The sequence below is a fragment of the Embiotoca jacksoni genome, unplaced genomic scaffold (genome assembly GCF_022577435.1).
Source record: "Embiotoca jacksoni isolate LCO1_2020_lvr unplaced genomic scaffold, fEmbJac1.0.p SCAF_14, whole genome shotgun sequence".
Classification (NCBI taxonomy): Eukaryota; Metazoa; Chordata; class Actinopteri; family Embiotocidae; genus Embiotoca; species Embiotoca jacksoni.
The window spans coordinates 15836403-15861305 of NW_027185274.1; the positions used below are offsets into that span (position 1 = coordinate 15836403).

At 41.3% G+C, this 24903-nt stretch overlaps 1 protein-coding gene across 1 annotated transcript in view; it reads left to right on the forward strand.

Moving 5' to 3' along the window:
* Window positions 1-7093: 7093 nt before the first annotated feature.
* The window catches only part of LOC138197423 (neprilysin-like), a 32896-nt gene continuing 15086 nt past the window's right edge, over window positions 7094-24903 (forward strand). The window contains exons 1-4 of the mRNA XM_069148259.1: window positions 7094-7602; window positions 10783-10959; window positions 12246-12281; window positions 14193-14354. Coding sequence (XP_069004360.1) covers window positions 7560-7602; window positions 10783-10959; window positions 12246-12281; window positions 14193-14354 — 418 coding nt within the window. The 5' untranslated portion in view covers window positions 7094-7559. The remainder of the gene's footprint in view (window positions 7603-10782; window positions 10960-12245; window positions 12282-14192; window positions 14355-24903) is intronic.

Below are 24903 nucleotides of genomic sequence, written 5' to 3' on the forward strand. Positions count from 1 at the left end.
AGCAGAGATGACAGACCTACCTGAAAAGAACTCCATGCAGACCAGTCAAAAGAATGCTGGTTCGGAGATGACATATCAAGTTACAGAACAATCAGAGACAGCGAAAAGCGATGACTCGGGAGCAACTCAACCTACCGGGAGGTCGGAGAGGAATCGTCAACCATCACGACGACTCCATTACCCTGAACTAGGAAATCCCTTAGTAACAGTAGTTAAGTCACTATTCCAGGGCTTAAGTACAGCATTTATTGATTCACTGAATGCTGATAATAGGGATTACCGATCACAAAGTCAAGCTTTTGAAATGATAACAACCAATTGTAGAGTAGTGAACATGCAGCGGGATGTGCATTCTATTTAAGAGGGGAGGGTGTAACCCAGAAGTAGAACTGCGCGGGTTATAGTATGTTTCCTTTGTTGTTGTCTATTTGCTAGTCTGCTGTGTTTGCAGCAGTGTTCACATATCGCCATTGTTCCACAGTGCTGTCTTTCAGGACAGCAGAAATCCGATTAGCTACAAAGGTGCGGAATCTGGTGGTTTCATTTTGGAGATATCCAAGCACAGCAGTGTTATCAGTCCAAAATACTGAGTCAGCACGCTCCGGCTGTAGCTCTTTTCTCAGCAGCTTATCCATTTGTACGGCAACTGTAGCGGCCGTCGGCTCCATTCGTGGAATGGTAGGGTGCTTTAAAGGTGCCACTCTGGCCTTCCCCATCGTCAAAGTGCAGTGAACTTGGTTTTTCTCGTTCTGCAGCCGCAGATAGCTTACCGTGCCGCAAACATCCTCACTTGCATCCGCAAAGTGACGTAGCTGTGCATGTGTAGGCTTTCCGAATCCCAGTGGTTTGATGTGTCGATCGACTTTGAAATCCTTTAACATAGGAAGTTTTGTCAGCCAGTCCATCCACTTCTGTTTGATCTCTTCTGGTAGGTCATTGTCCCAGCCCATTTTCAAACAACTTAAATCCTGTAGGATTTTTCTTTTCTGACAACACCACTGGTGCAAGAACTCCTAGGGGGTCATGGATTGAACTGACAACTTAAAGCAGACCTCTTCTGGTGAAAGGATGGTCTTTGAGAGTGATTTTAAATAGAAAGGTGTCTGATTCTATACACCAGTGAGCACCTAGAGCTCTCTGCATTGGGAGTTGGTCTTGCTCCAGATCCAGGTTTTTAACTTCATTTGCTAGTTTTCTGTCTGGAATTGAACTGAGGACTTTGTGGTTGTTGCTGAAACCATTTTGTGAGACGGAAACCTCCTTTTACACAGATTGCTCTGAGATCCTGACACAGTGCAATTGCCTTCTCTGTCGCCACAGACTTGAGGCAGTCATCTATATGGTAGGTAGGTAGGTAGGTAGGTATTTACTTTATTAATCCCCGAGGGGAATTTTTTTTATTATTTTATTTTATTTTTATATATATATAGAAGTTCTTAAGCACTGCGTCGGCTTCATCAGGGTCAAACTCCTTCCTATGATCCTTAGCGTTTTTCCTCAGGGCGAAACTGGCGCAGGTAGGTGAAGCTGTAGCTCCGAATATATGCACCAACATTTTATACTCCACCAAATCTTGCGCGCAGTCTCCACCAGGCCACCTGAGGAATCTGAGAAGGTTTGTATCCTCTTGTGCCACCTTGACCTGGTGGAACATTGCTTCCACATCTGCCATTAGTGTCACTGGTTCTTGTCTGAACCGTACTATGACGCCCACAAGGCTGCTGCTTAAATCAGGCACCTGCAGAAGCTGATCATTCAATGAGGTGCCTCGGTATGATGCACCACAGTCGAAGACCATCCTTAGCTTCTGCTTCACAGGATGGTCTACCCCATGATGAGGTATATACCATACTTAGCCGTCACTGCGGTGAAGTTCATTTTTTGGAACTTGCTCAGCATAACCTTTGTTAATTAGGTCCGTCATGAATGCACTATACTCTAGATGAAAGTTTCTGTCCCTGTTTAGCTTTCTCCGAAGGATAAGTGCTCGCTGTTCAACAACTTTATGGTCGTTTGGCATTTTAACCGCCACGTTTTTTTTTTAGGCACAGACATAGGCTATAATGCCCATCCACAACTTTCGCCGATTCTGTTACCATACCCATAAGGCGCTGATCCTCTTTGGACATCTCGGCCTTTTCATCCCTTTCTCTCTCTGGAAAGTCCACTTTAAATTGTTGCTGCCACAAGTCCTCCAGTCGTGCCACTGCAATGCCGTTTGCTGAAACCTCTCGTGTTCTTCTATTTTGTTGGTTAGGAGTGCTTTCCTTTCCCATTTTAAATCCTATTGTTGTGGAATATTTTCCTTGTTAATGGGAATCGTCTTCCTCGTGAAGGTATTTGGAAGCTCAAAGAAATTGTCCTCCCACAGATTGCTTACCTCCACGCCAGATATTTCAAATGCATCAACTGGACTCTCATTGCCCATGGTTCTGAGGAAGATTCTTGTTTTAGTTCCACTTGCTTTAAGTTGATTCATTAATGTCTCCGTACAGAAGCAGTCTGTACTCCCTGGGTCAAAGTGTAAGTTTTCACAATTTGATTTCCCTTTATTGTTTTGACTTGGACAGGAACTATAGACAGCATACCAGTGACTCCATATATTTTATTTTCGGCATTCACCATTGCACTGGTGACTTCAAGGCCACTGTTGCTGACCAGGTTGACATCAGCTTGAGTGTGGGATGCGTTAAAGAACATACTTGACAACGCAGCCTCTCTTTGCAGCTGCTGCTCGTATGTCCGTGCTTCAAACAGCTGAAGCAGAGGCCTTTTCCACGTCAAAAGTCAAGTTTGTCTTTGTGTAGCTTCCCTTGAAGCTTTTTACAGAAGTTTGTGCTGTGTTCTCCATTATAAAACATGCATGGGTTTCTTATTGCAACATCCAAGGGGTTCCTGTCCCTGCTTTGTTCTTCAGCTCTCCTTGGTTCTTTAAACTTGTGTTCAATAGGCGCTGTACTTGTAGTGAATGTTTGCTTGCTTCTCCCCTTTGACCTTGTCCTGAACTCTACATGCACTTTCGGAGCAGATTTCCCTGATTGGCTGTCCTTGATGTCACCAATAATGGGGTGCGTCACAATTTTGGCTTGATGGTGGATAAATTCAACAAGATCTTTAAAGCTGACGTTTCTGTACTGCTGCTCCTGAATGTTACACACCAGAGTCCTCCATCTCTCTCTCAACTTGTATGGAAGCTTCATGACAATAGCCTTCATATTTGCACCATTGTTCATTTTTTCCAGATAGCTAATATCCATTATGGCATTGCAGCATCTAGTCAGAAAAAGTGAGTAAACATTTAAGGATTCGTCATCCTCAGGTTTAATAGAAGCCCGACTTAAAGCTTTGTCCATGTAAGCAACTGCAAGTTTGCGGGCATTTCCGAAATGTTCCTTTAATAGCTGCTCGGCTCTGTTGTTTCCTGTCTGAGGATCCATGTGAAGACAGCTTCTAACGAGCCCCCTGGACTGGCCACTAGTGAACAGCTCCATGTAGTAGAGACCATCTTTGTTGTTTTCTGTGAGATCCTCCACTCCATGCTCAAAAGCCCTCGTAGTCAAGTGGGTTTCCTTTAAAGGTGGGAATATCCAGAGGTGGCAGCGGAGCTCGATTTTGTTGTTTCATCAGTAGTTCTGAGATATTTGCTTGTTTCTGTTTAAATGCAGCTGCTTTAGCCAGCAATGCAGCCCTTTCCACGTCTGCCCTAAGATTAATTGATAACTTATTAGATGACACAGAACTCCCACTTCCCGATTCACTTCTTTTACTCCTTTTACTACAAACGGATGTTACTGCCTGACGGTTTTACTTCCTCTTCACATAGCTTAGCTTGCATTGCAAATTCTTCAACCAACTCTGCCCACTTTTCATCTTTAGCAATGAGCAGCCTGGCCTCCTGCCCTCTAGGCTCATACCACTTGAGCCGGTCCTCTTTATAGTCCTCCTCAGTCATGAACTGTTCCAGAGCGTCATTTTTCTCTTTAAGTGCGTTCAACAAGTCTTTGTACTGAATTTCTCATAGTTGTTTTACAGTGCCAACATTTGCATGTCCCTTGTTTCATTCACAGAGTCAAAGAATCCACAAACGTCCATAAAGCGTCCACGAAATCCACGGAGCTCAGTGACGAGCGAGTTTTTCGACTATTGTACTGTCCAAATCTTGACCAGGGTGAAAGCTTCCTTTCCGACAAAAAAATTCCACTTGTTGATCAAAACAAAAAGTTTTGTTTTTTTCCACAAAAATAATGTTTCCACAAGAATTGTTTTCCATATCCTAAATGTAGATTTTGGATTTGGATTCTCCTTGACGAAGGAGATGGTGAGCCACGTTTAACCCAGAGGAGTTGGACCACTATTTTTTTGTTGTTGAACCAAAGAGCTCTTTTGAACTAAACTGACTTGACTGGACCTATCGGACTAAAAAACTGTTACGACCTCAACACGGTATCATCATTTATTCTTTATCTTTATCATCGTTTGGATCCAAAGAACTCTGAACTGTTTGCACTAAAGAGACAATTTTCTTTCATCACCTGTGATACTGATAATAAGTTCATGAGTGTTATGTTTTTAACTTGCTAAGCAGTTATTGTTACTTTGAATGCATTAAGTATTGCATATGTTGAACCTAAAATGTGAGTGTAAATAGTTTCATGTTTTATTGTTTGTTAAAGTTTATTTCACATTGCAGTTGAACGTAACCCTACGGCTCCAGTTGATTAGTGTGTCTGCTATCTCCTTACAACCTCTCCCTTACCAATCTAGACACTGGTCCAGAGTGGGTGTGGTCAAAGATGGTTTATATGAAAAGGTTGTCACTAAAAATGTCTCTGACCAGATGAGGAGTCCATCTCAGTTACAATAAAAGAAAATGTCCTGTCCTTCCAACCAACACATCAGATACCACAGCAGGTACACGTGAATATGACCATACTGATAACAATTACACAAAGTGGTTTTATCTGATCAACTTTCTTGCCTCCACTGAAATGAGGTCGTTCATTCTCTGCAGTGATGCACTTTGTCTTCTTACTTTAACGCTGACTTTCCCTTTCACACCAAACATCCTCGCGTATTTGCAGAGTTAACTCTTCTCACCGATGTGACCGGGTGGTGAACTTTGCAGTTCAACAGAGAACAGAGTGGGAGCAAAAAGGACACATGTAACTGAATAGTTACAAAACAGAGAGAACAGATTAAAGTAAAAGGTTTTTTTATGAGCCATTTCCCTTTGCTTTGCAAATGTCCTACACTAATGAACCAGAGTAACGCTGGTCATTGAGCAAGCAGGCTTTCAGAATCAAACATAGCCTTAATCTCAGTATCGAAGTGATTGTCCTGCTCGACTTATTTGACTGAATAACAAAAATTTGTGCACTTTGATAATGGAGGAGACGAAGCTTTTATTCAACGGTGCCGTTAGCTGCTTCTGATTATACAGTGGTTGAGATATATTATTTTGTGAGAACTATAAACTCCGTAAGGAAGAATTCTGTGATTTGCTGGTCGAGACTGGGCTGAATTTTCAACTTTTGTTTACCTCTAGATTATAGACCCCTGTTGCCTGACAACGCCACCTAGTTTAGGGAGCCGAGAGCTCCATACAAACACAGGCTCTTTTAAAATCGGGGGGAGAGCGGCAAGGATCACCAAGACATAACTAAAAGATGGTAAAAAATGTTGTATTTACAATTCAATTCAATTTAATTTCTATAGCGCCAAATCACAACATAGGTTATTTCATGGCACTTAACACATTAAAGTCCTTACAACAAGACTTTACAACATTATACAGAGAAACCCAACAATTCAACAATTCCCACATAAGCTAGGAGGGAAAAAAAAAAAAAATCCTCTTTAAGGGAGAAAACCCTCCAAAAGAGGGAAGGAAAACTCCCTCTTAACAGGAAAAAACCTCCGACAGAACCAGGCTCAGGGGTGGGCGGAGCCATCTACCTGACCGGTTGGGGTGAGAGGAGAGCAGAGAGAGAAAAGGACAGCATAGAGATAGAAGAGAAGAACTGTTGGTGGAGACGACAAGCGCAGGACAGAGACATGCAGCTCCAGAAACTACGCGAGCGAGCGAGGGAACTGAATGGAGACAACAGATAATAAGAAAAAGCTATGGGGGAGAAAAAGATGGTGAGTTATGAGTCAGTTAAAGAGTAGGAGGAAAGAAAAGAAGCTCAGCGTGTAACGAGGTCAACGATCTAAAACCTATAAAATAACTGTGCAATTAAGAAGTTAAAAGTCAGTGTAATTTCAAAACAAGTTAAAAAAAAAAAAAAAAAAAGAGTTCAAAGTCCAGCTAAAAAAGGACCTACTACAAAATGAAAAAGAGTTCAACGCCTATTGGGCACTTTGGTACTGCCAGCACTCGCGATCTGTCCCTTTAAATCAAAAGAGCCTTTCCAGGTGAGGGGATCAGTGACTGCAATCAGCCTCATTAAAATCAGAGCAGCCCAACAATATGTCTGGTAAAACCGTAGGTTATAAAAAACATGCAAGTAAAACACCACAATGCCAAATAAAAACAACCCATGCTAAAATCAATGTAAAAGCAAACAATTTGATTCCCAGCAAACATAAAACAAACGGTCTACACTGCAAAAACAAAATATGGCTTACTCTCCTCCTGATGACAAAAACACTGTGGTCTCCCTTCATTGAGTGCCGTCATGATAATATGCAGCATTGCTCCCAACACTGTTGGTTTACACCTTGAAAACATCACCCTCCTTAATCAGGTCAATGCAGTTTAGTTTTAAAAGGAAAATTGAGACTCATCTTACGTGAGCCTGCTGTAAACACCATTCTGGGATTATGTGCAATCAATAATAGCCATTTAAGCAGTTTATTAGTTTAGTATCAGTCAATCAATCAATTAAAAGCTGTTGATCGCTATCAATTTACTATGTATTTTAAGTACCTGATAGCCTAACAACTGGACTTTTCTGTACACACTTTCTAGACAGGAAGCCGGCTACTGAAAGCTCTATGAGTAAACTGTACATCACTCGGATCAGTGTTCGCCTAAACCTGCGCCCTGGAGCTCTTCCAGCGCCGCCGACAGCAAGTGCCGCTGACAGGGTCACTTCTAAACGCCGCCCTGACGGAGGAGGCACCGACTGGGTGGACGGGGAACTTCAGTGGGTTACTTCACTGCCTCACTAAATGTTGCAGGCTGGTTAAATACGGACTCTTCTCTATGTGGATCACACACTTTAAACCAACTGCGCCGCGCAAGATTCTGATGGATCCTTTGAATTCAGCGAGCCTCTCTGGGTAGATGTGGTACAGTACTGTGTGGCTAGTTGTAGAGACGGGTCTGTGCGTGCGTGCGTGCGTGTGTGTGTGTGTGTGTGTGAATGTGTGTGTGTGTTTGAATGTGCTCTCCTAGAATAGTAAGCCAAAGGAAGAAGAACAAGGAGAAGAGGAGAGGCGGTATCGGTTTGTGCCTTGTTGAAATTCAGGGTGAAGCAAATAGATCGTCTGGAACAGATCGATCAGCTGTTCGCGCTCCCTTTGTGGATTTGATGGATGTTTGATCAGTGGATGTGATGCCCATATATATCATCGACCGAAAATTTCCCGACATATCTGGTAAGTCGCTCACGCTTCCCGAGCGCTTCTCGTAACGCTGTGCCATTTATGTGCGTCGGTGCCAGTGAGCGTGCGTGTGTGTGTGTGTGTGTGTGTGTGTGCGCGCGAGCATTATTTTTTGCGTGTGCGCGAGAGCCGGTTGGGTGACACGGGGCAGCGTGCACCAGTTGATCATGCCACCCCCCTTGGAGTTCTCGACGTGCAACAGGAGAAGAGGAGATGAGGAGCTGGCACGCATTTAGCTGCGTCCTGCTCGGCTGCGAACCGCCGTGTGTGCTGCAGCTGAAATATATATATATATATATATATATATATATTTTTTTTATCACTGGAGTTTAACACTTTGATGAATTTGGTCCTATCAGAAAACCCTGTTCCAGCTGGGTATCCCTCTTGAGCTTGTGGTATTGGTCCACTGATGGTGATGTTGCTGTAAGTTGTCTGCTATATCCCTTTAAAAGTTATTTTTACCGTTGCATTCATAGCGCTATTACAAAATCCATTAGGAAAGCAATTTACGAGGTGGACTTCATTCCAGCAAGATCATAGCACCATCGGGCATCAATTCTCCAAAATGATTTTAGCCTTCAGTGTGCAGCTGAAAGTCATATCCCAGAGAAGGTGTTATTATCAGTTCAACTAGGCCACATTCCTGTACTTATTCACACTCAATTCAGTACATGGCATATTCATGGCACACATGGATAGGTTGTAAAGAAGTGAGTTTGTACAAGTTGTCTGGTTTTGACCTGTGTGTGTGTGTGTGTGTGTGTGTGTGTGCGTGCGTGCGTGCGTGCGTGCGTGCGTGCGTGCGTGCGCATGCAGACGCACGTTTTCAGGTGTCTCAGTGAACGATGTCTTTAATTTTGAAGGGAGTTTGTGAGGTCTCGAGAGACACGGGGCTCTTATGTGTCAGTTATAGCATGACAGACAGACGGAAAGACAGTTCTGACTTTCAGTGGGCTACTCATTTCACAAACCATTGTCTTAAAAATGCAAACACAGCAGCACATACCATTCAAAACGCACCGAGAGCCACATCATAAAAGGCAAAAACACTTCCTCAATCCTCCAACTGGAGCAGTAGCAGTAAACACATATTAGACATTCCTCCGTCTCACCCTCACAGAGTAAACATCAGACATCACTGTCATATGCCAACACGGCCCCTAAATGACCTAGAAGTACGGTGATGACTGAATGAGTGTTAACTGACTTTATTCCCAATTCCTAAGAAAGAAACCCAGCGGTAAGCTGGAGTGAGAGGGATGGTACATCTAATGACATACAATGAGTGCTCATACCTAACATGCCTCAGAATACTGAGAGGGAGTCATTTCAACATGATTTAGCACCTCCGTATCCCACTCACTTTTGAACTTGTTCTTTTTTTCACCTCCTTGCCCTTTTGCTCTTTAAAAAAAAAAAAAATTGTATTGCTTCTCTCTCGTTATCCCTCCTTCCTTTATACATTTTGCAGGTATTTGATTCCTTGGAATGCAAAGTGTCAGTCCTAGAGGGAAGGATGTACAGCCTGTCCGACACGCGTGTTTTTGTCAGAGCTGTCGCTCGCAGACCAACTTTCTGCCACGGCGCCTCCTTCAGTGAGAGAGGGAGGCCGACAGGAAGTTTTGATTAACATATCAACTCGTGTCAACCTACTGCCTCGACTCCTCTTTATATACCTTCAGTCGCTGGGTTTTCCTCCACGTTTTCCATTTGTCTCTATGCCAGTTGTAGTATCGCATTCAGTCACCACTAGAGTAAATCTGGCGACCCGTTGCTGATGTCATGCTTGCTTCAGTGCTGGTGTGGAGTTGGGAAAGCAGCCCGCAGGGAGCTGTGGTCGGTGTGGGCAGTAGTGGCTAACCAGGTTGGATAATGACCAGAACCAGGGAAGTTTACTTTACATTGGCCTACTGTTCTACGTGAACAGGACTGATTGTGGATTTGACAGTCAGCAAGACAGCGGTTGTGTGTGTGACAAATAAGGATGTGCGTGTACAGTAGGTAAATGTGTGTCTGTAGCTGTCTATTCATTCAGAGGAAGCTATAAAATACTTTTTCCTTTGGTCAGGAAGTGCTCTCATCTCGGCCTGCGTGTAGAACAGTCCCACCCATCTGTACGGGCACCTCATGACACCAGCGTGAAAAAGTGTGTGCGAGAGCGTGCCTGTAGATGAGTGTTTGTGTGCAGCGATTGCGCAAGTGTGTCTGTGCAACGTTGTTAGAGGATTAAGGATTAATTGCCTACAGAGATAGACTTAACTGCTTGTTACAGGAACTTTGTAAAATTCTCCCTCGGCCCCCCGAGAGGAAAACAACACTGTGTGGTGAAGAGCAGAGGAAGGGTCTCGCTTGTTTTCTGTTCTTCAGAAGTGTTTTTCTCGTTTAGTTTTTTGGTGTGGAGTGTAAAGCCACGAGGGTAAGAACGTCCATTGTTCACCCCTGTCACTCTAAGACTGGTAAAAAAAAAATATTTGTTTTTACTGTATTTTTTTTTTACTGTCTTCTTATTGCTGACACGTCTTTTATCTCTCTTTCAACCTTTCTCTTTTCTTTCATATTTCATCTGTGTTGTATCTAAAAAAAATCAGGAGACTTAACTAAATGTTTGCTTCCTTAATGTCACAGTTAATATATTTCATTTTAAACGAATAAGTGGCCAAAGAGCCAAATTCCTCACATTTAAAAAGCTGTAAGTAGGTGTCGTTTCACTTGACTTCAAAGATAACTTGATTATCAAAATTGGACTTGAATGATGCAGACAAGATAAAAATGTCCAAGATGATTACATATTTCGAAATTTCGATTATTGCCTCATATTGTAGATGAATTATACTTTTATTTTTACCTTAATTCTGTTGTCAAAATCCCTTTTTCTTCTCTTCTATTTAATGATTATTTCCATTATCAGTTAGCTGGGCACAATTTTTGAATTCATTAATTCTTTAATGATAAAATGTCAGACCACCATTTTTTACAGCCCAAAGTGACATTTTTAAATTGCTTGTTTTGTGCAACCAATGGTACAAAAGCAAACATTATTCAATTTATAATGATTTAAACAAGCTGCAATCAGGCCATGTTTGTTTGATCAATGACATTTAACTGATCATTAAAATGGTTGCTGATTAATTTCCTCTCAGTCGACTAATTAAGTCAGGCAACTCTCCCCAGGTGAGTTGATACAGCCGACGGCTGAAGGAGGAGACCTGAGAATGACAGAGACCAACACCCCCAAGTCGGCTAAGAAGCCCCGCTGGACCTCCCTGGAGATCGGCCTCATTACTATCGTCTCCTTGCTCTTCATCATCATTGTTGCCCTCATCATTCTCTTTGCTACGCAGAAGACTGGTGAGTCTTCAGAGTCTTCCGGCTCTGTTAGGACAGACGACTTGTGGTGATAATGGAAATTGAGAAACGTGAAACCTTGAGAGGCGCTTCAGAAAATACAATTCTAAAAGTAATATTAAGGTTTGTGTTGATGAACGTTTGGTAAACCTGATTAAAAAAAACAAAAACAAAAAAACAATCCAATCAAAACAAAGGTAATTAATAACTAATAAATACTTTTGACAGATACAAAGCGCTGAAGACGTTCTCTAGTTTTTCACCTCAATATTAAGTGATTTAAATGTTGCCTTTGTACATGCACTGTTTCCTCCTGAGTTCATGGTTAATGGTAAGCACAAAGGAGCGTGTTCAGGAGCAGTACTTTGTTCAGCTTTTAGAAGACACTTGAGCTGTGTGCTTTTAAAGTATAGTGCAAAAGTACATCCACTGAACCAGAAAGAAGAAAGCAGTGTGCAAAGGTCTCCTTAAAAACACGATGATGGCTCAAATTTCAGACTTTTGTGCAAACTATGAAGATTTACAAAACATTTTGCTGTAAATGCCATCAATTCACATAATGAGTAATGGATTACGTGTAAAGGACAATATGAAATTGAAACAGAAAGCCCCCCCACCTTTTTTTTTTTCTCAGTGGGAAACCAATCGAAGCTGCTTAAGATCAATATCATCATTAAAGTATTACTTTCTAAATCATAATATTTAGGCTTTTTCTACTTGGATATCAAATTTTTGAAGCTGGTACTTAGAGGTGACACGAGGTTTATGTTACCATGATGAGGAGTGTTATTAATAGCAAGTCCAGGGACGAAAGACTGCAGTTTAAGAAAGTAGTATTAGATCAACACTGATAGTGAGCAGCTTATTTGTTGGTCTATTGATTAATTATTGACAAACTGAGCAAGTGTGAAGTTTAGCAGCTTAAGAACGCAAAGATAAGTGAATGTAGTTAAGTTTGATGAGGTCAAGGGAGCTTGTGTGTGTGTGTGTGTGTGTGTGTGTGTGTGTGTGTGTGTGTGTGTGTGTGTGTGTGCGCTATTGTTGACTTTTGAGGTCTTGTGTTTTATAAATGAGTAAACTGCCATGTCAGGGAAATGAGGAAGTTCAACATGAAGCAGAGTATTTCAGGTCATCTGAGGAGTGTGAGGTTATATGTGCAATAAGGATGACAAACAAACACAAAGATATAAAAAGGAGAAGAGGAGAGAGATGAGCGTTTGACAAATGACTGACGACTGTAAGAAAACAAAATCCCAGCGAGTGATCATTTGTTTTGTATTTTCCTCTAGATGAAATCTGCACCTCAGCTGACTGCACGCAATCAGGTAAGCAATGTGTTTTCGTGTTCTCTTTGCCGTTTCATTCTGAAGCTTTGATTTCTCAGAGGAAGACAAAAGAGTGGGAAAACTGAGACTTGCAGCAGAAGCCCAGGGATTTACTTCTGAGAGGAAAATGGCTACTTCAACTGTTTCCTAAGTCAGACAGTGATCAAACAGAGTCCTGATCAGCAGAAACATGTTGCAAAAGGTTATTGTTCACAGACCACCGCAGGACTAATCTAAAAGACAAATTGAGAAACTGAGAACACCCATGAACACTTTACCAAATCCATTAGGATATACAGTGTTTTTGCAACATGTCCAAAGCTGTTGCATTTCAACTTCACCAAGTTTGGTTATGGAGATTTCATAATTTAACTGTGAGTTTCCATGACCACATGATCGCAGTAATAAGCTCAGACCTTCTAACCCATTTTCAGATAAATTCTTCTCTAATTTCAGCACTCCTGCTGCTAGAGATGTTACTGATTTTCTACATTATAAACTTCATACATTATTACTTCATTTTCTCACTTTGGTAAAAAAAAAATAAAAAAAATAAAAAGAATGTTCGTCATCTTATTTTTCATGGAAAAAAATAAACTGCAATAATGAATTAACAATTCATAACTCCAACTGTGTTTTCCAGCAACAGATGCCAATTCATTTCTGATGCATTTTTGGGGAGCCAGTGTCCCAATTCAGTCATATTTGACAGACAGCCTTGTCACAAGCACTCCCTGAGCTTGCTTGTGTAATTTGCAGCTAAAAAAAAACAACCAAAAACCAGTTACTGTACTGGTGCTACCAAATTGCCGTCCTTATACGGGTTTATCGTTTCACATGGCTGCAAATATTACACATTTACTCGTCTCAATTTGAAGAGCATAATGTGTTGTTCTTGAGAGCGGCACATTTGATTTTCAAATGTGCTTTTGTGGTACAGTGTTTTATGTCTTGCCACAAGAGCAGCATGAAATATTTTGGCGAGCGTCCAAGGCCTTAGGTGGTACAAAGTCTCGACTGCGTTTTTCTCCAGGTTGTTCAACAAAATGAAAAAGGAGCCTTGAATATCCTTCTTCAGCTGTTCCAAGTCAACATCTTTTAAAGGAATAATTCAACATATTGAACATTTTGGAAAGGCTCTTTTTTTTATTTGCTCTCTTGCTGATAGTTATATGAGAAGATCAATTGCACCCTCATATATATGCATTTATTATATGGCCTCAGCCAGCAGCTGGTTAGTTCAGCTTTGCAAACAGGAGAAGCAGCTGGCCGGGTTCTGTCCAAATGGAAGCACCTCTTAAGCTCCCTAATTATTGTGTTATATCACTTTTGTTCATTTCCCATAAAATGAACGCGTTAAAGCCGCCTGTTTTGTTTCATTTATGAGGGATTAAGTGCCAGACTTGACTTTCTGGCTGTCTCAGTGAAAACATGGCTGGCCCTGGCAAAAAAAAAATTGTCCCGCACATAACTTCTGTAATATAATGTGTCAGTTTTCATTCAGATTAAATAAGGTACATATAGTGTGAGTGACATAAAAGGTAAACGTTAGAGACGGTGCCAGCTAGCTGCTCTCCTGTTTCCATTATTTATGCTATGCAGAGCTAAAAAAAAAAAAGTGTCCGGCTGCGGCCTTGTATTGAACAAGTACATATTTGAGTGGTATTGATCTTCTCATCTCTGACTTTGGAAGAAAGTGAACAAGCCTATTTTCCAAAATGTCAAACTATTAAATGGTGTGATGGCTGTTGTCACTGACTTCTCCTTGTTAAGCAGGCGATCTAGTTGCCAATAGAAGAGGTCAGAGGACAATGCATAATGCTATACCTGCAAGGCTTTTCCTGCTGTACATTTTAGTGTCTTTAGGCCGTCATTTCCTCCACTTCCCTGATCCTGTTTCCTTCCATACAGCGTCTCGTCTCATTGAGAACATGGACGCTAGTGTGGACCCTTGTGACAACTTCTACCAGTACGCCTGCGGAGGTTGGCTTAAAAAGAACATCATCCCAGAGACCAGCTCCAGATACAGCACCTTTGACATCTTACGAGACGAACTGGAGGTCATCCTCAAAGGTTAGACACCCACACACACCCACACGAACAAAAGAAATATCTGCATGCAGAAAGACCTCGACACAGACAGGCAGGTGGACCCACGGAAGATGTGTTGTGATTAGAGTGAGACTACTGTAGTCAGCCAATTAAAAAGTTGTAAAGCACTTTAGAACAGTAAGTCATTTTCAGTCCACTTGCTTTGTAAGAGAGTGACTCATTTCAGCTGCTTAAAGAATACACCCTAAAGAGGACTGTCCTTCAGGGACTGATGCTCTATAGATATCACAGATAGATGGGACTTCAGGTTTAGGACTCTCATATGAGCTTGGAGTTTGTCAAAATAGCTGGCACTATCAATGTGTGTGTATAAGTGCATGGAGTTCAGGCTGTTTTCTAATAAGGTCAACACATAATAGCCAGAAAAAAAACGAAATGACAAGTTTCTGTGCGTCTCAGATTTTTTTGCTATTATTTTTTAGGTGCCACAAATGTGAGCCTTGTTAGTGTCCTTGTGCTTTGGTTGATACAAATGGGGTCAAGTTACAATGCAAGTGTGTGTGTGTGTGTGTGTGTGTGTGTGTGTGTGTGTGTGTGTGTGCGTGTGTGTGTGTGTGGGAGAGGCTCCACACTCTACGTCAAGCTGTCCGTGAGAAGGCCAGTCGGGTCCTGAGCTGGCGGTGCTAAATCTTTATGGGGCCCGAACTTTCCACGAACAACCAAAACTCTTCATCTACCATAAATTCACAATTTATATGCCGGTACCTTTCACTCTAATAAAGACAGGGTGGAGGGAGTGTCTGCAGGAGAGACAGAGTGATTCAGAGGGGTGAGACGGATTGATCCTTAGTGGGAAAGGAAACCAGGGTTTAAAGTGCAGATTGACTCACGGTCTCAGATAATTTGCAGCAGCCTTGAGCTCTTCATCTGTCCAATCTTGAATGAAAAACACAGTTCTTGTCTTTCGACAGAGCTTTTTTTTTTTTTCTTTTTGCTCTCTGCCCTTGTGTTTGTCATTGATGACATGCAGATTTGTATCATTTCCCAAAGGATAGGGAACCTATCAAGTCTGTAACTTTTTTTTATTAACCTTACATTTGACTTTTTCTGTTTTGGAAAACAACTCCGTAAATCTTGTTAGTGGCACCCTTCACTATCCTCACTTTCATTTTACTTCTTGATAAACACCTTTTCACGGATCAATATAACATCCATTAGGGTTTAGAGATTGCTTGTAATGTAGTCAGCATTTCTTTCTACACCTTTCGTTCAGAGCGTTGTAGTCGTGGTGAAGGGCATTGTTATTCATTCTGTGTAGTGTAATTAGAAGAGTGTTTAACTTTAATTCTTACTCTTATTTCTTCACAGTGATTTGCTTGAAAATGAGCTCCTCAGAATTCCTGCCTAGATTTCAAATGACACCTTTATCAAACAGCTTGACAATTGTATGCAACACAATACACTGGACCTTTTTTTTCATTGCACATTTCTGTAGAAAAACGTACAGCCCTCCTGTTCTGCTCTGTTCTCCACGGCAGTCTTAACACTCATAAAGCTCACACGCGGGGGAGAAAAAGGAAAATAAACATTGCTCAACAAGGAACCTTTTTAGGCATTTTGATAGCGTATTTGCATTTACGTACATAGCGCGTCTCTGTGTGAGCATGTGGCGTCTCTTTACGCTGCTGTATTTTTGACACGAGTTGCTTTATCAGGTGTATTTGTGATGCGTTTTCTGAAAACAGAGAGGAGAGGGAAATAAGAGGGCAAAAATCAACTTCTGCAAGTAAAGCTAAAATATTGGGCAAAGTGCAAGGGTTTGCCGTTGTAGAATCTTTGACCTCAGAAAGTAAATGCTGTGTTCAGCGCGGAAAAGAAACGGAAAGGGTCTGCCAAAGAACTGGTCCTAATCACTCAACACCTTAAATCCCCAGCAACCGTCAGTGTTGTCTCATTCCTTCAGGATATCTCTCTCACCAGTCAGAGCTGGAATGTCTCAGACTGTACTGTACACGTGTTCAGGTTCACTTCGTGTGGGCCCCTCTGTGTGTTTCAGAGACTAATAAAAAGGGAACACGGTGGTATTTTTTGATAATACTTGACAGTCCAAAACAAGACATGGGCATTCTGCTGTCTTGGAAGAGTTACAGACTGACTGTCTCTAAAGTCGAAATATTTCTGAATGACTGATGTGCGTCGAGCAGGCGCATGCCGAGCGAGGCCTCATCACCAGAGTAGGGACCTTTACTCTGGGAGTGACATCAAACATGCGACCTCTGATCCCCGGGCTGGCTGGCTGGCTGGCTGGCTGGCTGCCGCCTGCTTGGATACCAGCGGCCACTGATGAACAGATCCTTTTCCTGTCAACAGCTGCAGGGGCCTGGAAACACCTGGACACCGCAGCGCTCCAGGCTGCATGACAGCCATAAAAAAACGAAAAATGTTGCATGCATGTGTATGTGTGCGAATAGCTGTGTAGATTTGTGGTTGCTTGTAAATGCCTTGAATTGTTCTCTGTTGCCGTAAAAGGCCATAAATGATTCATAATGAGGATCTGCGCGTGACCTCAGCAGCGTGCGTGTGTGTGTGTGTGTGTGTGTGTGTGTGTGAGGGGGGGGGGTGATTTTCCCCCTCTTTCAACTCAGGTGTGCCATACTGTGCAATGATTTGCCCAACTGACCGTGAGTGTTTTAATTACTAACTAGTTTGTGTCAGGCAGAGGAAAGAGAGAAGTACAACAGGCAGGAGGGGAAGGAAAAAAAAAAAAAGCATTTTCATAAAGGAAAAAAACAACAACAAAAAAAAACAGAAGCAAGGAGAATGATAGTGGATGTGATAGGTGGGGAGATGCGCACAGAGCAGGAGGTCTTTGACGTGAAGTGAAGAATAGTTGTGCTGCCAGAGGACAATGGAGTATTGAGAAACTCTTTGAGGATGGCTTGGGAAATGTGAAACAGCATGTGGTAATCATCTCCGAGCTAAGCTCTATGTGCGTACATCCAAACGCGCGTGAATATGTGCGTGAAACCTACGACTGTGAGCATTTCCGCACCAAATGAGGTGCTTCTTGTACGACTTCACGAGTAAATCTCGCTGTATAGAGAAAAGTATAGCTGTGGGTGTGCAGCGCACGGAGCTTTTGTTTCTCGAGCATCAAAGGATGTCCGTGAGGTATCTGTGTTTTTCTGGCACGCCGCGATAACACTAACTGAAACAGAATGTACGTCAAACAATAATGACGACTATAAGACTTTTGAGATAAATGGTTTTGTTTATTTGACCTCCTCGTATCAAAATTCCCATCAGAACCATTGCACAACAGCGCAAACACTCTATTTCTCAAAAATATATCAAATGAAGAGCAGAGCAGACGTTTGCGGCCAAGGAAAATAATATGAAAATGAATGCTGTGGTTCTTAACCAACAAAAACATCTTGAACAAAAATCCTGGATGGAATGTTTTTGCCAGCTAGCTAGCTATGAATAACAGGAAAGAGTTTAGACCTCCACTAAGGTCAAATTCTCCCGTCATGACAGAAGCCTTATGTACGGTGAAAGTGGCTATAAGGGCATTTTGACTAAAAAAATAATCAACAGAATTGGTTTACGATACAGATGGACAATATTTGGTTTGATAGTAGATGGTAGTGGAAAAGACGGGAGCACCCAAAAAAAATCATTGGTTTTACACTTGCTGTGAACTGTATTTACTAGCTGTATATTAAGGGACACTGCTGAGCCGGATGATTGCTTTCAGCAACCGCTGTAATGAATTTAGCTTCACAGCTGCAAAGTGGGATGAGTCAGAGGTGCAGATCAGAGCTCTCAAAAATCCAAACTGTTTTTGTCACTGCATGGGGCACAAAACTCCATGTACAATTTGAACATTTTATTTGTATTATATTTATATTTTCATTTATTCCTGTTTTAACAAAACGTAAACCGTGGCTTTTTATCACCTCTAGAGGCACGGGAATTTGAATTTAAAATGCAATGATTAGATGTTTTGTATTGAAATTGAGCATGGTTGTAGCTGACTTGTCCTCTTACATTTTTATGTGGACAGACATTTCTCCTTTTATTAGAGAGGGAATTTAGGGACATGGGCCCCAAAAATGAGCCAGTTGTTTCCAGACCCTAATTTGCTGCGTGAATATATATAGGTCTGGGTACGCTCCAAAGGGAAGCGTTTGCAGTCGTTGCGCCCTACTCAAGGGGCAACCAGCGGTGACATCGCCCATTGGTTTGTGAACGGCCAAATTCAGAATTTAGTTGGCCCCATCTTGCTAGTCCGGAGCGGTTTGGAACAGGAAGTTACCATATTTGGACGAGCTGGGGGAGGAGGGAGCGGTGGCTCTGAATGATCTGATTGGAAACCCGACGGCCTGTCAATCAAACAGACACGCCCACAAAAATACAGCTTTATGATGCTTATTCTATAATTAATGAGGGATTATTTTCAGACGGACCTCCAGAAAACTAAAAAGGAGTGACTTTAGCTAACAACACCGAGATAACTTGTGGAGAAAATGGTTTCACTACGAATTTTATTTGACTAGTTGAATGGGCGCCTATGGAGCCAGAAGCTTTTTGGAGCCGACCTCTAGTGGCACTCGGTGGTACTGCAGCTTAAGGCACTTCCGCATCGGCCTCATTTTTCAGAGCCGGAAGCTACGTCCACTTTTATATCCAGTTTATGGGCCTACAGAGCGTAGACCTTAATTATTAAACTATTGGATCAGCATTAACCAATTGGCATGCGGCGAAACTCTACCACCGTTGCAACTACATTTATTTAAAAAACCCTGCATTGCTTCAAATGTCATTTAACTACTAATGCTGGTCGCTTATTGGTCTTCTTTTCAGAGTGGCTGAGCAAATGTTATCATAAGTGAAAACTGAAGCTGTGAGCAACAGTGTGGTGGAGCCAGGTTACATCAAAATAGTTCCTCTCCCCAAAATCCGTCCTGTATTTCCTAACAACTACAATGACCTCAACAAAAAAAAAGTCTCGCAAAACACAAAACTGACTACAAAACAAAATTAATCTCAAAAACAAAATCAAACGAGACATCTGAAAAAAGTATCACAGTCAATTTGGTTGCTGGTACATTGAGGGAATTTTTAATGAGCAATTATACTCATTTGCATAAAAAGGAAATGTGTAATCCTTTGTCAGATATGTTTCTTTACGATGGGTTTATTGTCCCTGCAAAAGCGTAAAGCAGTGACTCATCACTCACAAAGACTGTCAACATTTTCATTTACAGCTTCTGTATGTAATGTACCCTAAATATATCTTTAATAATCATACATTTGGAAGCGAAACCAGCAACACTAATAGCATTGCAAGTAAAATGTCTTGTGGAATGAGAGGTAGTCAGGGATAAAATGGCAATGCACAAACTCAAACTTCTGATTCTGTATCGTGCTGAGTGGTTTGGTTCAAATTGACGTGATGTCTCAAACAAAACGTCAGGTTTCTCAAACAAACATCAGGTGGCACAAAATCCATTCTCAAATAAATCCAGATATGCACACACATGGGGCGAGAGAGGGCAGGGCGAGAGAGGACGTGAGAGTGTGCGATAGAGAAAGAGCAAAAGGGTAAACCTTTGCTGTGGTTAAACATTAGCGCCAGGCAGTCAGTAATCCAATCACACACACATGATCTGTGCCCTTTTGCAGGAAGCGCCCTGAAGGGTCTCTATCTCAGGACTTCATTACAATTAATTGAGCACATAAATAGTGCACATATGGTAATGACAAATTGGGAGGATTAGAAAAATTGAAAGGGTAGAAAAAAGGCTGATTTGAAATGTAGTCATGCAAAAAGTGAAACGAGTAGAAATATGGGAAAGAAATGAGTAAAATGACTGAGAAAATAATATGAATTGTAATAAAAGATGACGATTCAGTACTGAATTATACAACGAGGGGGTATTTGCACATCTTTTTGTTCTTCAAGGTCCGTGCTTCAGCATATTCAATTTGAATTAAAGCAATGTGGTTCAAAGTCTCGACTTTGAGTTCCAGTCTCAGAGTTGGGTTACACTAATATTAAAAGAAGTGGATAGAAGATACAGGCCTGCAAACACGTAGTGCTCAAGCGCTGAGGGTTCCAAAGTAATTGGGCTTCCAAATGTTTCTTAAGTGGCTGTGTGTCGTTTTAGTCTCAGTCAAAGCACAAAAGAGCTCGTTTGTGGACTCGAGATCTGCCATTTGCAGTGAGGTGAAGTTGTCTGTCAATAACGGGAACAAATGCAAGGGAATATAAGGCAATAAGGAGTTTCAAATTAATAAAAGGTGGGCATTTCAAAAAGAAATATTATTCTATCCTCCATGTGAACTATTTAATTATTATTTGAAGATCCCCATTACCTATTTATAGCTGCACTTCTAATACCTACAGAGCAACACACTTTTCGGAGATATAAAACTATCAAAACCTTTTACTGAAATCTGGCTAATGAATCAATGATTTATTAATCTGTAAGAGTGTGTAGTACCCATTCATTTATTTCAAACAATCTGCTGAAGCACCGTGGAACTGTCCAAATACGTACGGTGTGGACTCTATTTCAAACCTGCTAAGTCGAAAGACAGTAGAGGGGATATGACATGATAATCTGATGTGACATGTAGTAAAATTAGAGTCACGAAAAGGATAAACCTTGTCTTGTGTATGCTAACTGTTGTTGTTGTGACGGGTCTGTTAGTCACAGAATTATAAAAAAGGGAAGAAAAAAAAAAAAAAAAATCAAATTTTTCCTCATCTTTATCTTTTGATCCCAATTCAGTGACACGCTTGATGTCTTGTTGGACTCGGGGGAGATACTCCTGTCAGCAGCCCGTGTAATTTAAGCTCCGTCCTCTTTCCTATATTGATCCTGGTGCTGCATTGAGATGTTTGATGGTGTGTATCTGTTGATCCCCTTCCATACAAATATTTCATAAGTGACAAGCTACTGTAGTCACGTTGAGATATGTGATGGCTTGACAAAGTCAAAAGGTTGTCCTACTTCTCTGAGAAGTTTGGCAAGGGCTTGAGTGTAATGGACATTTATTCATGTTAAAGTCCCACAACAGTTTTGACAAGTAACAACTCTAGTAATTCAGTACAACTTCTTAAAGGGCTCGTTGCTTTCTTGCCGAGAGTTAGACGCGACGACTGATGCCACAAAACTCGGCCCCCCCTGCGCCTCCAAAATGTTCTCCTCAATTTTTGTATCAAATGTTTGATCTGAACAGTATGAAAAAGTATATATAAAAAAAAAAAAATCCCTTGTATTAACCCGATAGGATACTTGTTCTTAAGAAGTGAGCCTAAGAAGTGCTAGTAGTCAGGAGAGAGCCAGGCAAGTTGTTGTCTCTCCAATTTATGCTAACATAAGCTGCTGGCTGTATTGAACAGACAGTTGTGCTCATTTAACTCTTGGCAAGAAATCAACCCCTTAACATTTTTAACGAAACCTAATTCTCTTTTACAGTTTTCCCACACAATTCTCATTTCAAAGTTTGAATTCAGTTTGGTGAACATGTGTTCTTCTTGGATCTGAGAGAAAATCATTTATTTTCATTAAACTGTATTGCGAAAGAGGTAGGATTAGATTCGGGCATGTTGGGTCACACGTGCTCGTGTTTCCCTCGTGGTTTGTCTGGTAAGATAAAAGCCACAGGCAAACTGACCGTAATCTAAGTTTTTGTATTCTTTAAAGACAAAAGGAGGCTGAGTAATGGGTACGTGCAATGTACTGAAGCACACAACGTTTGCACAGTTTCGCTTGGCCAGCCAGCTTCATTTGGTGGATGTCAAGAAGTGGCAGCCTTGTGAATGCAGAGAAGACACACATTATGAAATGCTAAGCTAGCTGACACCAGTGATTTATAGCATTTTTTATTCATTAAAAAGCTGCCTTTGAGCGATAGTACTGAGAAAAACTAGAATAGATGACAGACAAAGGCTAACGCCAAAGCTCTCAATTCATTTCCCTCAATGCTAATGCATAATCCTGAAATGTTCACATAAACGCATGATTATGAATTGATGACACAATTTACAAATACTACTCATATTAATTTGTGACGTAAATGTATACGGCTTCCTAATGACATACATTTTGAAACTGGATATTTGTTTCTTTTTAATTGTCATTAAATAGCAACAGCAATTGCACAGACAGGAAGTTTATCACAAGGCACTTAGACACTTAGGGATTTACATAATGTATTATTCATGAAACACTCCTTATAAAACACCCACACAGTTGATGAATAAAACTCTAAATAAAAATCCGCAGGTTGGAGGAAAGGTAACAGACTGTATTTTTTTTTTTTGTACACAAAGATAGATTTTAAACCCAAAACTAGAAAAAACAAACAAATCTGTCGCTGTCCAAAGATTGAGAATGAACTGTAAAGCTTGAAGAAAAAAATGTGTCTTGTACTGCTGTGTCACTGAATTATGACCAGGTGTTATGAATTCATAGTATTACAAAGCACTTGGTTAAATAAGCATTTGCTGTAAATTAGAGCTGGGCGATGGACCAAAAATCACATCTTAGTATTTCTAGGTGGAATACACGATATATATATATCTTGGTATTTTGTAGTGGGCTAAATGCTCATTTGCAAGTTGAAGTCCACATGCGAGGTGTCACAAGAACTTTTTTGTGAACAGAGTGTGAACAATATGAAATACGAATAAGACATATAAGAGAGGGTTACCAGCTGTGCATTAAAACACACACAAGTACTGATCGAGCACTCGGAGCACACTCCTTCTTTTAGTGATGTTCTTGCTGTTTACATTCATTCAGCAGTTAATGATGATCTCTTTCTCTCTCTCCTGTTCCCTCTTGCTCGAGGTGTCTTACATTTAGTTATTCCTACTTTCTTTAGTGATAATGGCACATGTAATGCATGTAATTTATTGGCGTTGTGGCGCAGGGGCTCAGTAAATTGGAAGCATTGGTCCGCAGTGGGAAAACTCAATCATTAGCTATTGATAGCCAGTGTTAACTGAGCAGGCGTAGCACCTACTCCTTGTCTGAGGCCAGCCTCCAACAGAAGCCCCCGACTAACCATCACAGACTGTAAATAAAACCGTAAATAGCTTACTGGTCCAAAAAGAGAAGCCAGTGTGCCTTAAAGTACAATACTGTACCACTGAGAGACGCTTGCCATGTGTCCGCCATAGTTGGGTGAGTATGGAGTCCTTTCTTTCTCAGTCAGATCCACCACTTTCTTGTCCCCAGTTATTCTAAAAATGCAAATCTATGTTTTGGATGGAATGTGCATGGAAATGTGTGAGAGAGTAAAACACGCAAACATTTGCGCGGCTCTACGCGGGGAACGGCTTATGTATCGCAACGTCAAACTATAATTATATAAACGGTATTGTCTTATTCTACATCTTGTTTGAAAATATATCGCTAAACCTAAAAAGGTCAATATACTGCCAAGCGCAAATGTAAATCATGGTAACTGGAACCAACGGAAGAGAGTGCGCCACCCAGAAGCCCCAACATACTCCGACTGCAGAAAAATGTTGTGAGGAACTGATAAAAAGGCTCTTGAGGTCACATTCAAGTTTTTCTTATTTTTGGTTGGTAAATGACAAAGCAGCAGCTGAATTTGAGCTAAAGTTTGAGATATCTCTTGAGTGGGTGTTATATTTTCCCAATTTGAAGGACATACCTTCAAATAAGATCTACCGGTATCACAACAATACAATACACTTGCCTTCACCGCAGTGGCTTTCAGAGAGCTTTAAGATTACCGTGTGGGTGTTACACTGAACTTTAATGATGCGAGAACTCATTAAAGCTCATCCTCATGTTCAGTGCTGCTGAAAAGTGACAGCAGTTCCTGAAGGAATAGTTAGACTTTAAAGCTACAATATGCAACTCGGTGCCTTCAGGCAGCACAGGAAAAGTGTACTGGTCCCATTGTCCTCCCCCTCAGTTGAGCATGTTTACACCCAACACTTATCACTCATTTTGATTAGCTGTCTACCTTGAAACGCTATCAAGCCTGGGGCTGAGCTAACTGGCATCCATATGCCCACAACGGGTGTTGTGGAGGCAATGAACGCAGGCAATAAAGCAAGCAGTGGTGTTCACTCTTGTTTTTAAATGACCTTTTCCTGACACACCTTCAGCTTTGTTGCTCCTTGATTTCGTCCCACCTCTTTTCGTACGACTTGCATGGTCTGAGCTCACTCGCTCCAAAATGATTGCCATGCCGAGAAGACAATTTACAGCAGCCAGAGATTGGAATCTGTTACAGTTTCTATGACAGCGTTGACCTCCACAACAAATGACCCAAATAATCTTAATCACTCAAAGGAAAAGATGAATTGCAGTGCAGTGAATATAGAATTAGTGTGTAGTGATTTATTTAATCAGTCAAAGTAAAGACTGGCCATGCACAGTACAAGGGAACATTTTTACTGAGTATACCAGCTACTGTTATATACGAACCTCATAACCGCTGTTATCTGAAAAATGTACTATTCTGTTTGGGATTTTCAGGTAGCAAAACAACTTTTAAGTGAAATTTCTGGTTG